At 32.3% G+C, this 16,328-nt stretch overlaps 1 protein-coding gene across 1 annotated transcript in view; it reads right to left on the bottom strand.

The window, feature by feature from the left end:
• The window catches only part of ASPP (Ankyrin-repeat, SH3-domain, and Proline-rich-region containing Protein), an 818,500-nt gene that overhangs the window by 551,961 nt on the left and 250,211 nt on the right, over positions 1–16,328 (bottom strand). Inside the window, exon 4 of the mRNA XM_085806749.1 lies at positions 5,237–5,356. Coding sequence (XP_085662875.1) covers positions 5,237–5,356 — 120 coding nt within the window. The remainder of the gene's footprint in view (positions 1–5,236; positions 5,357–16,328) is intronic.

Here is a 16,328-nt window from a genome sequence, read left to right as displayed (position 1 = left end):
ATTTTGAATCATTTGCATTTCCGTTAAAAACGAACGAGAATAACGCACCAGAAAATCCATAAATTGAGCTAATTAATTTTAAAAATCGTATAAATCTTCATAAAAGATTTTGAAGATACAGATTTTATTGACTTTTATTCGCACCTGTCAAAAAATAAATAAGTTTGTTTACGATAAGAATAATCGCTTTGTTTCGGAGTACCTATATACGGTTACAGCGGAAAACATCGCGAACGAAAACGTCGTGGAGAAAACAAAGCAAAGCGAAAACGTCGTGGTATAAAACATCTTGGGAGAAAGCAAAGAGAACACATAAAGCAATCAGAATAAACATAAATGAAGAATAAACACAAATCTAAGCAAAGAGAATAATTTTTCCAAAAAGCAAAGAAAACCATCGCAGTTCTAAAACATCGTGTCACCAAACATTGCGGTCGAAAGTAATGCGGTTCAAAAACTTCACAGTTTAAAAACATCGTCGTCGAAAATATCGTGGTAAAAAATAGAGTACCTACAAATCATCGCATGACGCTAACATCGCAAAGTATTTTTCAGATTTTAAAAGCTGTAAATGCATATTTGCATAAAGATTTGGGAAGCGCAAGAAGCAAAGAGGGATATTTTCACTTCTTCACATTTTATCTTTTTGAATGAACTAATAAAATTTTGCTGAAAAAGTAAGAAGGAAGCTTAAGCATTTAAAAATTGAATGAAGTAGAAATAATAAATAAGTAAATGAGTAGAAAATTAATGCAACTTATAACACTTAATAGAATTTTAAATTTACATAGTTAATTAAAAAAGCTCATTGATAAATTAATGACCTCTTAAGCAGATAGCCCCAGTGTGCTTTGGTATAATCCAATAAATCTAAATCCCATACTAACATAGTATGTCGGACGAGGTGATTTGGTATAATCCAATAAATCTAAATTCCATACTAACATAGTATGTAACTGATTTTAGTCATAACTAACAAATCAACATCCAAATAATTCATTGCACACTATACATGAAAATGCGACACTTTAAGAATAAACGGAAACAAAACAAGATATAATATTCGCTAAAAACAATATCAGATTAACAAACGTGAAAGAAAATAATTTGATAATTAACCAAACGATTTTATATAGGTAAGCTTATGCAGTTATTTATCTTTCTTTTTCAAAACACTTTTAGACTGCATTTTTCATGAAACATTTTGAGTAAATCTTTATAAACAAGATTAATTTATCAATGATATTTGTTTATTAACTATGTATATTTAAAATTCTATTAGGTGCTATAAGTTGCATTAATTTTCTACTCATTTTCAATTTTTAAATGCTTAAGTTTCTTTCTTAGTTTTTCACCAAAAATTTATTAGTTCATTCAAAAATATGAAATATGGAAGTAAAAATATCCCTCTTTCCTTCTTGCGTTCCCAAAGCATTAAGCGAAAATGCATTTACAACTTTTCAAACCTGAAAAACACATATATGCTATGTTACCTTCATGCGATGATTCGTAGGCATTTTATTTTTACCACGATATTTTCGAACACGATGTTTTCAAATTGCGAAGTTTTCGAACCGCTTTATTTTCGACCACGATATTTTGTACCACGATATTTTAGAACTGATATGTTTTCTCTTTATTTGCTCCCACGATGTTTTGTGCCACGACGTTTTCGCCTTGCGTTGTTTTCTTCGTGACGTTTTCGTCCGTGATGTTTTGGCGGACATCCCTTTGTACGGGAACGGCTCTTTTTCAAAAGTGAAAATTAATAAGAAACTGAACTGATAAATAAGCATCTACAGTTCATGCTAAAGATGATTCTCGTAATTTTCCTCTAAGGTTACAAACTTTATGAGAATCGAAACGCTCTCAAATGGCGAACTATAGTAACATTTAAAAAGTTTATAATTATTTACACACAAAGATATGCATTTTTTACTTACGTGTCTAAGAAAAATTTAGTAAATCAGAGAAAGAAGCTAGGTTGTCATTATTTATTCTCATATTTTGTCCCACACGGCAAATTTTCTCTGAAATCTTATAAAGGTTTCATAATTTGTTTATTTTAAATTTAAAGTAAAGTAACTTAGTTTAAATTAAAGTATGTTTAGGCTAGTACAAAAGCTTTTGTTACAGAAATTCCTTTGATTGTTATTGCTGCTCCGGTGAGCATAAGAGTTTAGAATTACATAAAAAAAAAAAAAAGAGTGCAAAGGGTGTGTTTGTGTTAATTGCAGAAGATTCAACAGAAAAACGAAAAATGCAACTCAGAAAGTTGATTTAAATCACAAGCCGTTTTTTGGAACTTGCCCCAGCCATATTTTTAAGGAGAATTTTGCGGTTTCAAAAAGATTTATTATGGGTAAGCCTGTAAATTCACCTACTTTTGTACGAATTAATTTACAGAAGTCTAAATGTGCTACTCAGTAAATTATTTTATATTAATGGAGGCAAATGATATAGACGGAGGCTCGAGTTACATCGAATTTACACTTTCTAGCTTGGGTGTCATACATTACTGTTGTACATTTAAGGTTCGAATATCCCCGAGGAAAATTCTCTTTCTGATCATAAAATGATTATTTTTTAATGTGCTTCAGGTTTTGCGAATATATACTCTTATTCAAGTACTTCTAATTTAAAAACAGCGAACTGGTTTTGATTAACAGAACTTTGTAAGAATACCCTTATACTAATATTTGAATACCATTTTTGATAGTTACTCTAACTGGATTGCATTATAAAATGCTATAAACAGTCTTTCTACTATTATTTTTAATTGTGCTTCAATTCTGAAGAATAAAAATATGAAGAATGATGTGCTCCTTGGTGGCATAAAGAATTTGCTTACTACAGGAAACATGTAAATATTGCTAGACGTAGATTCCAGAAAGAAAGAAACAATAAAGATATACATAAAATTAAATATTTTGAGTTGCGACATAATTAGTATAAAGCTAAATTAGCAGAATCCAAACTTAACTCGTGGAAACATTTTCTCGAAACTATTAATGTTCACAATGTCTGGGATAAGATATACGAGTATGGGGTTAAGACCAATTTTGCGAAGAGCAGTGAGATTTCAAGGATTAAACTCCCGGATGTTAAGTGTTACTTCGTCACTGAGTGATAGTACCTCTGATATTAGCACAAACAGTTTTCTAAGTAATAATGTGTGCGATGATAAGAATTCTCATAGAGCTATGCGTACTGAGTCAGACGGGCTATATATTTCATTTATTGACTGTCAGTTCTCTACTTCAGAAGTTAACAGGGTATTAAAAATCTCAAGAAGTTCAAATCAGCTGGGTCAAACTGTCTTTCATATGAAATTATACAGTAATTTCATACGGCGGGTAAAATTTTTTTTGCACAGACCTTTCAATCTTTGTCTATCGTTAGGATGCATTGGGACACAATGGAAGATAGCTCGGCTTGTTTTGATCCCTAAAACTTTAAATGAAATCTTATCTTGACAGTATTAGATGCATTTTGAAGAGCAATCTCAGGTTTGCTATTTTAAGCATCTCACTAAAAATGAATGCAGAGTTTTTCAAGCAAAACTTCTCTATATTTATCTTGCCATCAAGTAGATCACGGATTCGTTTTGCTCATCTGCGTGGTCATCATAGAATCTGTAAAAATGAAAGAGCTGGTTTCTTAGCTAAAGATCCTTCTTAGCCATCGACATCAGTAGTAGCATTCCATTTCATTACTAGAAACCCTTTTAATATAAGAAGTTTTCATATAAGTGAAGCATCTTGTAATGCTGATTTGCACGAAAAAGTTCTTTCCTTCTATTAAGACTTCTATTAGACTGCATTCCGAGTCTTTCTTGTTTCCTACTTTTAAAGCATCTCAGTTTTTATCTGTCTACAGTAAATTTGAAAGTTACCTGTTTCGTTTTAATCTAAGATCAAATAACTTTTTATGTAAGAGAAAGAAGTACCTCAAAATGTAGACGATTTGATTTTTTCCTGTCCTACCTTCTACGGTCCTAGATTATGCCTGCAGAATGATTTAAAAAAGATTGGTGAGACTTTGTCAGTCAATTTATCTGTGTTTGTAAAGTATAGACTGCTGTTCTCTGTTCTTGTTTCTTTTATTAATGCATGCAATATTGAATGTTTTAATTAATTTTGTAAGCTCCATGTTGGACATTTGCAGCTCACGAGGACATTCTATGTGTTCAAAATGAAAAAAAAAATGAAGTAAGTTAATGATTAATTAAATATATCAAAATTATTTGAAATAAATGTTAGTCTGAACTATTAATATTATTTATCAGTCAATATGGTTGAATTACAAAATGTAACCAATAAAAATGTCTAGCAAGTAAGAAACTTTAGATTTGGAATAGAAAATAAGTATAAAGTTGAATTTTTTTCAATATTCTTCTTCTTCTTTACGTAAGATTTGATATCTATTTAGTAAGCGAAATTTAAAATTCATTTAAAATATTTTTTATTTTGTCAATAAAATTCTTCATATTGTTCACAAATAATCTGATCCGTCAGCTGTTTTCAGATCGTGCATACGGCTCCCATGCAATTTCAGTTCGATGAAATGTTTGATGGCGATAATTTCCGTTATACGCGTTAAAGAAATTCTTATAATCAACATTTCAATCGTATATAACTAATATACCTTTATGAATTCCACAAGAAGCTTGACCAGTTTATACAGCTACAGTTTTTGACATGTTGTGTATTTAACACAGCTAAAATGACAATAAATAGTATGTAAATAAGGAACTTCAAAACCAGATTCAGAAGTTTTTGGCGCTAAAAGGAAATAATTTTACTATTTATTACACTGATAATGAATGTTAAACATACAATATTTCCTCTTTTTACTATACTAAACAATCGATCATTTCTCTAAGTACCAGGAAAATGCATTCGTAAGTTAATTTCTTTCGCTTGTAGTAAATGCATTCATTACCATTTCAAATCATGGGAAAATATTTTTGTTCTTCTACTGTCATAAATGTTCATGAATTATGACGTAGAAAAAGAAAGTATTTTTCGGGCTGTAAAATTGTCAGTACATTTATTTACTTGTAATATATGCAAAGCAATGATTGAATTCCATGTAACGCATATTTCCCATTACTTCCCATTAGAAATAAAATACTTTGCTCGACTCTAGTAGTTATTCAGAAAGTATTTAAATCACATTTTCACTTATGTATACGATCAATGAATGTTTAAGCTTAGTAAAAGAACTAACTTACCAAAACCACCTAGATTTTCAACTGGGTCGCTGTACTGGAGGTGGAAAGTGACAGCGGGCCAGTTGTGTCCCCACCGACTAAGAATATCCATCATGCATGTGTCCTCCGGCACAATATGCTCTGGGAAAACAAAACAATTAAATATTACAGTTCTTTGCTATAAATAAAGTACTACCTCTTTCCAAACTATATACAATGACAAAAAATACAGAGGATGTTTGCACATTTTTAGGACAGCTTCGATACAGAATGTAAACAGATCAAATGTTTTAGAACAAAATTTCTGGCAAACGCTTATTATTTGAAATGAGAAATATCGTCTGCTATTTTGAAATTTATTCTTCTTTCAAAATGTCACGTGTAAATAAGGAATGACGGACGTCTTTTTGCGCTTTCTATACAGAAATATTCCTGTTCCTTAATTCAGAAACATTGCGAAATGTACGTAATTAAAATTTCTATATGAAAAATAAGTAACATTATTAATCGAAAAGAGAAAAACCCGGAATCATTACTTCTTCCAGAAAAGAAAACTCCAAACGCAAAAAAAAAAAAAAAAAAAAAAAAAAAAAAAACTCGAAAAAAGTACGTACGGTCTCTAATGTTTTTAAGTTAGAAAGTTGCTATTAAGAAAAAATACATCGATACAGACATTAATTGCAAAGATTTTAAATACATCTGCAGCAAAAATAAATAAAATAATAAACTAGAAATTGCAACTTAAAAAAAGCTAAAAAGCATTATTGTTTATCAACTTTTTACCAAGACATGTGGCTCAACGCAGAACAGTTCGGAAAATACTGTAAGAAAACAATTTAACAGGAAATAAGTGAAAATATATTGCCATCCTTGATGAAATATAGGTTTACTTAAATGACTGCAACAAAAAAATTCTGTTTATTACCGAAAACGAAGAGAAAAAAATGGACAAAGCTGGTGCCGCCAATGGGAAAGAAAGTCTCAGTAAAGCGTTTATGATTATCGCAAGAAATTGAAATAGGAAGAGTGGGAAAAAATCCTAAAATCAACTCAACATACTATCAACAGAAATTTTTACGTTCGATATTTACAGAAAAATTTCTATTTCTTTATCCCATTGCATTTCAAAGACTGAAACGTCATCAAGACAAAGCAACAAGTCATACATCGAAAAGTACCTTGAAAAAATGAAGACTGATACAGGTATTGCATATGTACCCTTTCAACCTATTCTCGCAAAGTCCCATGAGGTTTCACCTACGGAATATTGTGCCTTTGGTTTCTTGAAAACAGCTAAGCACAAACCCACTTGATGGATGGGTTTTGGAAGAGGAATAAAAATCAATACTCCCGGAAATTTTACGAAAAGCATTTCTATCACAGAAATTACGAAGCAGGCTTACAAGCAAGGAAAAAATAGGGGGGGAGGAACTATTCGATCTAATATTTAAAAAAATACTGCTTATATTTCAAACATTAAGAAAACGGCCCCGAAATCATTCTAAAAGTAAGTAAACCAGGTTTTTGTATTTCTGTCTATGATAATCTGATGTTTCTGCTATTTAAATTCTCAGACATGCTTTAAATTTTCGATTGAAGTTAGACCTACATAAGCCGCTTGCATTAATACGAAAGTGATTATAGGCAATTTCAGTGATTATGGTAGTGGCGAATAAGAAAAGATTTCTACCTTAGAAATTAAAAGAGACACGAGTAAATTTTCAAAGTGGAGCATGACATACACATAGCCAATAAAAATGAAGAACTGGAAAGTTGCTGAGTAAGTAAATATTCTGTTTACCAAGGAATTACGTTTACCCGAATAACAGCTGAAGCAAAATGGTAAGAAACGCATGATTCTGACAATCTGGTCTCCTCTCCGATTCTTAGGCGTTGAACTTGCGGATATGGATATACTGTAATAACCTCATCGGAGAGCACAAACTTTTCACAATAATCGCGTTCTGCGTCCTTCTCATCTTATTTAGCGAGAACACAAGAAAAGTGAAAGAAATATTTTTCCATTTCTTTTCCGTGTTTCTTGAAAGTGCTGTTATGTAGTCACATTACCGCTACCTAATAAATCAATTATTGAACTCTTATATCTTTTATGTCATAAATGGAATAAAGAAGATGATTCCGTAATTTTTATCGAACTTTAATTATTTACTCCAGTGGTCTCAAACTGGCGGCCCGTGTCGGAAGCATGCGGCCTACGAAATATTTTTATGAGATACGCAAATACATTTCAGTTATGCATTTGTTGCAAAGATTTTAAGATTTTAACTATTTGGAGTTCTAGTTTACATTATTTTCATAATCATCCAAAGTGAATTTGAAACGTCTACAAACTGGTCTCATTAATTTACACTGTGATATAAATTTTATTCAAAGATTTCAAGCTACATATTTGATTAACGTTTATTCGTACTTGCCAAAAAATAAGTATGCTTGTAGGGTTTTTCTTAATTTGCATAACAAATTTATTTTAAGTTTACCTGTTCTCAACTTCTCAAACTTCCCCTCACATTCTCTCGCCAGGAGGATGTAAATTTTAAGTTAAGTGAAGTGCTATTTAAACGTGTGATACAGAGCGTGTTTCGCTAGCCTAGCGCACGTTTCGTTGTTATTTTCGCGGTAACTCGAGTTAGGCCCTTTGGCCGTTTTCAGTTTAGTATCACGCCGGTTAGATCTCTATGAGTCCATCTCTTAGGAGAAATTTTGAAGTGCGTTCTTGCACTCGTTTTATTTTTTAGATTTGATTTTGTATTCTCGTCTACGTTTAAGTTATCGCCGCAAGTGAACTGTGTTTTGGTAAAGCACGAAGTCTGTGCTGTCTGTTAATTTAGTGTGAGTTAACAAAGGGTTATTTTCGCCCTTCTTCTGTGCTGGTATTTATTTCACGCCTGTGCGAGAATTCGCCAGGTTCATCGTAGGATCTAAGTTAATGCATGTGGACAGTTAGAGATAGATCTTACAAGTGGGCCCGACTAAAAGGGTGTGGATGATGATTCTCCACACCCAGGATTTGGCGACTAGATGCCCTAAAACCTTAGTGGCCCTTTAAAAAGAGGTGTATATAAGGTATTTCTTCCACTTTCCTAGCGTCCTCCGTGGTGTAGTGGTTCTACACGCTGGGCTGGTATTCCAGAGGTCCGTGGTTGGAGTCCCGGTGAAGGCGGTTGCTAATTTTTCATCTCTCTGGCTTCCAAAAAATCCTAATGTCTCTACGTGCTCAGTTACGAATTTTTGCACTACGAATACTCGCTTTATTTGGGAATAAATACGTGAAAAACTCTTCTCACAGTTGAACATTAATAAGAAAAGAATCCGACTGAGCCATAAGCATCTTCATTCTATGATGAAGATAATATTATATATCCATATTTATAAATATTTACATATAAAAATATAAGGTATTTTCTCCCTTTCTGTCTTAGTGGTGTAACGATAGCAGACTTGGCGTGTATTAAAGAACTCCAAGTCCGAGTCCCGGCGAGGGAATTGCTCATTTTTCACGTCTCCAGCATCAAAATAACCTAATAACTCTACAGTGGCGCCCGAACTAAAAGGTAGTGGATGATGATTCTTCACCATTAGGATTTGGCGATTAGGTTCCCAAAACCCCAGTCGCCCTTTAAAAGGGAGAGTATATGAAGTGTTTTCTCCCTTCTTTTTTCTCCCTTCGTAGTGTAACGGTAGCACACTTGGCGCGTATTCGAGAGGTCCAGGTTCGAGTTTCGGGAAGGGTCTGATCATTTTTCTCGTTTCCAGCATCAAAATAACCTAATGACTCTATACTATGAGATATAGAATATTGAAGAATCATAAAAAATATGAAAGTTATAGCAAATATAAACATCAACGTGATTATGTTGAATATATACATAAACGTGATTATACTGAATTAAAGCGGGAGAAATGAATACAGTAAAAAAAAAGACATTTTAGGGAAATGTTTCTGTAATCAATGAAATACATACATATAGAAACTCTACAAACTACTACATACTCTACTAGCATATATAGAAAACTTTAATAAAAAGAGAAAGGAACTAAATTGCCACATTTTTATTCAGAAGTTTTCATAATTTGTTCTTTTAATTTAACAGTTTAAATATTTAGCTGTCAGTATATCTGAATTATGAGCATCTTATATGATCATCCGACATGATTGTCTTATATGTATAAAACTTATAGTGTTCAAATGTTTCTTTGCGATACATTTATTCATATTTATGCATATTTTGATAAATATTTATACGTTTTATCGTGCATTAGGCCCGTATGCAATTTGAATTTGAGACCACCGGCTTACTCCCTACCAGACGTTTATAGATAAATAACTATTAGTTTATTAAACGTTTTATTATATTTCCACGAGCGCTTTTTTATTATGTTGAAATATATCAGAATCAAAGCAACACAGTTGGATAACTGTGGTTTTTCTTTTACTTCATTTCCAACGCTTAAGTACATGTCATGAACACATCACAAGTAGGAGCAGATTTATGGGGTCGCGCATGTTGCAATTGCGAGGAGCCTCGTATGCCAAGGGGCATCCAGTTATTAATCAATATTTTTAAAAACACTACAGATACCTGTCTCTTAAGACAAAGAAACCTTTAAACGCTGAAGTGAGAAAGAAATCACGTACTCCACCACTACTACCACCGTAATTGACTGCATTTTTTTTTACTTCCTTCCACGAAGTAAAAGAAGTATTGTAAAAGAAGAAAATTTGTGGTATCATATTTCAACGGAAATATCCATTTTGAGGGTTTTCGAATCCATTCTGACTATTTTTGTGCATGACGTTTGTATATACGGACAGAATAGCATTCACAAAATGCATTAAAATGGATTTTTTTCGTGAAATCTCGCATAATTCAAAAAAACCAATTAGAATTGTATATGTTGAAACGCAGAATGTTGAAATTTTGTATATGGGACTGCTATAATATCTAGTTGTGACCCTCCCTTTTTTTATAGCAGCCGGCTGTACCGAAAAGAGTGGGTATATATATATCCTTGTATAAAAGTGTGTACTATAAAGTGGTGACTTACTAGGCATAAAAGTCCTCACCTGGCCTTTGTTTTCCGCAATCATTGGTCGTAGTATACACTTCCAGTTACAGAAGTGTTTTAAATCAAGAAAATATACATGTTTTCGCAATGTCAAATTTAAAAAAAAATTGGACAAATAACAAAATCTAACTTTTAATGCGGTCTTCCAGCTCCTGTATTTATATTTGGAAAAGTTTCATACTCATTACGGAAAAATTCAATTATAAGAAGCTTGATTTCCGTACGAAAAAACTGACGGGGATACTTAATTTCAAAATTTTCAGTTTTTTATGTCATTTTAAACTTTTCTTGAGGAATCGATTAATTCAGAATATTTCGACGAAATAAGTTTAAATGAAGTGCAGCAAAAAATGTGTATAATTTAATAGGTCGTACAAGGAAATCATGTAAAGTCCCTTTCAGATATTTTTTTGTTATTATTAAATAGAAAATGTTCTAAATCTTCGCAATAAATTTTGTTCTATCGTGCTTCATTTTGAATAGAAACAGGTGCTAAATTGGATCTTGTATTCAATGTTCTAGAATAATTCTGATTCCATACTAGTCTTCCTCTTCAATGACTCTAGAGCCTTTGATGGGTCTTGGCCTTCTCTAGAATTTCATTCCAGGCTGTTATTCTCTTGGCCTCAGTCCTCCATTTAATGACCTTTAAGTTAGAAAGGCCTTAATGACCTTTAAGTTAGAAAGGCCTTAATGACCTTTAAGTTCTTCTCTTGGCCTTAGTCGTCCAGAATGTTAAGCCATTTGAGTTTCGGTTTCTCTCTCTTCCGAGTGCCTGTTGGCTTATAAGCGAATAATCTTTTGGTAGATGTATTTTCTGAAATTCTGATTAGATGATCAGACCATTTTAAGCGTTGTGTGCTGATAAAATACATTATGTCTGGATATCCATACATTCTGTATTTGGTTTTTAATTTTATGCTTTACTTTGGCGTGTTCCTCTTCTGTCTTTACCTATGATGGTCACATCAATTCTTTTCTAACTGTTGAAATTTATGCCAACCTGATTTTTATGCCAGCGAAGCAAACATAACATTCAGTTTATAATTTAGCTTAGTCAGCTGCAAATTCACTTTCTCTAATTATTTATCGATGATTTGAAGCCTAAGATGTAGTAGAAACAACAGTAAGAAGGAGGGAGATTCAAGTACAGAGAAACAGATGAAAAGATATGAAGATACATCAGTAGATATTGCAATGTGAATATTACAACACATTCTTATGGGAATATAGGTTTTTTTTTCTATAAATCATATTGTGATAATTACTGGTAAATTGTCTATGACTACTTTTTATTCGTTACATTCTTACTGTAACCGCGCCCTTCTGAAATTAAGTTATTTACATCATTTTGCCCTTCTCGATTTTGGACGATAAAATTAATGAAAAAAAGGGAAGGGAAATACGCGATGAAATATAGTATTTCCTCGATTTTTAGAAGCATTACCAACAGAACAAGTTAATTCGTATTTCAATCGACAGCCATTAAAATGTTTGATGTTAAAACCACCGATTATAATATTTCCAAATATTTCTCTTGGGATATTAGAAATATTTGTAATTGCTGATTAAAATAATAATACCACTGCTTTCATTTACTTCGCTATTAAATATCTGCATAAATATTTTTAACTGTTCCCTAAAAACTTAATAGCGTGATTAAGCGAAAATGGTTTTTCGACCCACCGTGAAATTAATAATAAACCTTAACATGCTGCTACTATCATTTAGAAACGGAAAGCTTCAGAAAACATATTCAAATTGTGTATCACGTGTAACAGACCAAGCACGTAGAACGGTAGATTAAATTAAGGTTTAATTACAACTAAAGTACTGATGCAGAAACAATCTTCTATAATGTAATTAGGTTTATTTAAAGCATTTATGTGTATATGATTGGACAGTATTCTGAGCATTCTGCTGATCTTTGACATTTCACGTCAAAAATAAATCCCAATTTATTCTTGGGGATTCACAAATTTAATATTAAAAGTGAAAAGAAAAAAAATTATATCATGCAATTTATGTTTCATTTCTGTCTTAAATAATCAATAAAAAATTAACTCATTCGACTTAAAATTCGTAATTAAAAAGCATTTCAGGTAATTAAGTACCGATATAAAGTACCGGGATATTCTGCTTTCAAGAAAATACCTCTTTCTCATGCAGTTTTCGGAAATCTGGGCTTTCTTAGTGAAATCCCGTGTCGGTCAGAGGGAATAATAAAAGTGTGAGGCGCCTAAATAACACAATCTATTAATTTAATAGCAATGTTAAATGTATAAGCCATTATATTTTTATATTTATCATGGACACGCCAAGCTTTTTATTTATGATATAAAATTTTAGATGAATTCTGTAAAGAGAATTATTTAATGTTTTATTTCCATAAAGCAATATGATAAATTATTTTTCTCCTTTTAGTGCATAAACTATCATATCCATTTTAAATAATAACTTACTGTATAAAAATATTTTTTTAATTGTATTTTATTTCCTGTTTCTTAGTCTCAATTACACGCTATCGATGATGAAATGTTTGGTCATTATTAAATCACAAGCAATAAATTACAGAAAAATTATGAAATAAAAGAGAACGTTATTGAGATAATGAAGAAATCGCTTTGAATATTCACTTTCAGAAATTGGATGTAATAACAATGTTACAACGAGCCTTTTACTTGAAGCTAAAACGGAAAAACGAATATTGTAAATTCGTCCCTAAATGCGCCAGGATGGCAAATTTCATCATTAAGAGTACCAAGTGGCAAATTAAAATGCAATTTTTCCGTGAGAAACGCTTTTTTCTCCAGTCTGCTTCAGACTGCAACACATATTTAAAAAAAATGTAGAAAATCGCTCAATTAATATTTTTTATCGTTCTTGTTTCGAAAGAGAAAAAAAAATGGTTTACAATCTTAAAAATTTCGAAACTTTATATCCGATCTATATGACGCCTGTTCATTGACTCCAACATAAGATTCTTTTCGGAGTAAAATTCGTGGCAGTATGCCTTTGAACATATCAGTGAATTGAAATATTACCTAGGTTTTGAACATATAAGTAAGGTTTCAAAGTTTAAGATTTCATTAACAACGGACATGTGTATAGCTCTTCTTCTTCAATGGGCAGACAGCCAAGGATGGGCCCTTGTCTTCTTCAGAATCGAATTCCAAGCTCTTCTATCCCTGGCCATGGACATCCAATTGGTTATTTTAAAAATTTTTGAGTCTTTTTCCAAACAGTCGAGCCACCTAAGTTTAGGTCTCCCTCTTTTTTGGGTGCCGAATGGTCTGGCCGAAAAGATCTTTTTAGTTAGTCGATTTTCATCCATTTTGCACAGGTGTCCTGCACATTTAATTCTCTGAGTCCTTATATATTTTGGTATATCTATTGCTTTAAAAGATTTATAGAGTTAAGAGTTAGTTCTTCTTCTCCAGATATTGTTACATTTTACGCCACCAAAAAATACTTCTCAAAATTTTTCTTTCAAAGACAGAAATGATACTTTTAGCTTTTTCTGTCATTGCCCAGGTCTCAGCAGGGTATGTAAGAATGGGTCTGATTAAGATTTTGCAAATTAAAATCTTCGTTTTTCTGCTAGTGAAGTTAGACTTCAAGTATTTTTTGAGACCAAAAAAACATCGGTTAACATCTGTGACTATACTACGGATCTCGGGCATTAAATTATTGAGAGTATTAACTTCTGATTCTAATATTCTGTATAGCTCTACTAGAATTATTATTAACACACAAATCATCCTAAAAATTTTACATAAGCCAGACGTCGATTCAAATAGACAGTCCGTTTAAGGATTGGTCGCATATTGTCAAAAAGCCACAAGTCACAAGTTATATATCTGATTTACTTTCACATTTTTCATAAAAGTATTGTATGAAACTGATGGAAAAACAGTAAGGTTTGATTGCTGGAACATGTTGCGTTCACATTCGTCTAATACTTCAGCAAATTTTGGTAGCAAAAGTTAAATAAATTCAAATAAAATAAGCTAAATTAAATATTAAACCGTTACATTTGTGCATTTGTTATTCTAACTGCATATGTATTCTTTTAATAATCATTTTCCTCAGTTAAATGCTTTAAAATTTCCGCGAATCACTAAATGTGGAAGAGTAAAAATATGCGGTCATTAATCATTTTGAAAAAAAAGAAAGATTGTTAACAGGTTTCGCTTTGACAACTGATGATTATTAATTTATGCTCCTTACTTGCCATTTATTTCTTTGATGCACATTCTTTATCAAAAGAATTTTTCTTGGTAATTTTAGGTGCGCTTACGAAAGCTAATATACAAGTACTTTTTAAGTTCTTCGATATAGTTTTGAGCAAACTTTATTGAATAAACTACTTGAATTCAGTTTTTAATTTTTTGGTCGAACGAGGGAAGTGTAAGATCTTTAATATATACTGAAATATCCGTACATTTTTTTACTAAGTATATTTTGAAGAAGGTTATTTGCTTTTTAACTAAAGTGCATGTTATTTGCATTCAAATAACAGGGAAAATTGAACACGTGTTTACTAATCAAACAAACAAAACTTAAATGAAAGGACAAATGACGTACATGAATTAAGAAATCAATGCGTCCCTTTAACTATTTCCATCATTACTTCCTTGTAGGAAGCAAAGCAAGTTTAGTTTAGTTTACGAGTATGCTGCAACCCTCCTAGCCGATAATAATAGGCCTCATGGTTAACACAGCACACCCGACGCAGACAAACAAAAATACAGTTAAAAGATAAAATCAAAAGATTAATATACAGATTAAACAGATTAACACAGATTGTGTATCTTTAAAAATACACTCACTCGATACAAAATAAGGAAAATCATAAGCACAATCGGTTAGAAAACAAAAAAATAGTAAGACGACACACAACTCACTCACCTAACATATAAACTCGTAAACAAATGAAAAACTAAAATATTTAATGTCCTATACCTATGATAGTCTTGTTTCATTCACAATCATCATAAATTCTATTGCATAGCTATTCAAGAATTTTCTTTTTTTCAATTACATTCTGTTCATTTATTTTTCCAAATCTCGTCCTCACACTCTCGGTCAGTTTGCATTCTTCCATAAAATGAGCTGCATTTCCGTATTTCCCACAAGCCAAGCATTGATCATTGCCCTGGAGATTAAAACGTTTTAAATAGGGAATCTACCATGATCCGTGATAACTTGAATTATATCTATATTATTAAATAGATCCGTTTTTCTTTTTATGGTCAAAGTTTTCAAGTAACTCTTATTTTTATTTGAACCATTCCATTCCTGAACCCATTTCTCAATTATACTTGCTTTCATTTTTCTCAAGATAATTCTTCTGGAATCATTAATATCGTCATGAATATCACCCTCTTCCAGGGCTGCCTCTTTAGCTAGCATATCCGCCCTCTCATTCCAAGCAACACCAATATGTGCCTTGACCCAATGAAAATATATACCATTTTTCTCTCTTATTTTGTTATAAATGTTTTTTATATTCAAAAGATGTCTATTGCTTGGTTCCGGATTCGCCAAGCAAAGCAAGTATGGAATCGTGAAAAATGTTGAGTGTCATATTTCAATGGAATTATCATTTTAACCGTTCTGAATTCATTTTGATTTATTTTCCATGACGACTGTACGTACGGAAACTCCTCCGCGGGCTCTTCCTGTAAATAGTACAGAAGCGGCAATGCGTGAGCGGCTGCATTGCTAACGCGGCTAACCGGGACCATCCCGCACCCCAAACTGGTACCTCGTAAAGTCCACATGTTGAGAGTGGACATAATGGAGAGATTAGCTGCCTTCACATGACAAGAACCACCGTTTCTAACGCGGTCCGTCCAGGCTTAACAGGGACTGTAATGGTATCGTCAAGTCTGTTCCGTCATATGTGATCGCTAGATGTTAAATCATGTCGAAGAGAGTTTGATCCTTCCGAGATCATCTTCGGAGCAAGTGACAATTATAACCATCTATGGGCTACTTTGCCTCGTTCTGGGTGGCTCTC

This window comes from Stegodyphus dumicola, chromosome 12 (assembly GCF_044657685.1).
Source record: "Stegodyphus dumicola isolate Sdum_Otavi_A_Nest chromosome 12, ASM4465768v1".
NCBI lineage: Eukaryota > Metazoa > Arthropoda > Arachnida > Araneae > Eresidae > Stegodyphus > Stegodyphus dumicola.
This window is presented reverse-complemented; position numbering and strand designations above follow the sequence as displayed.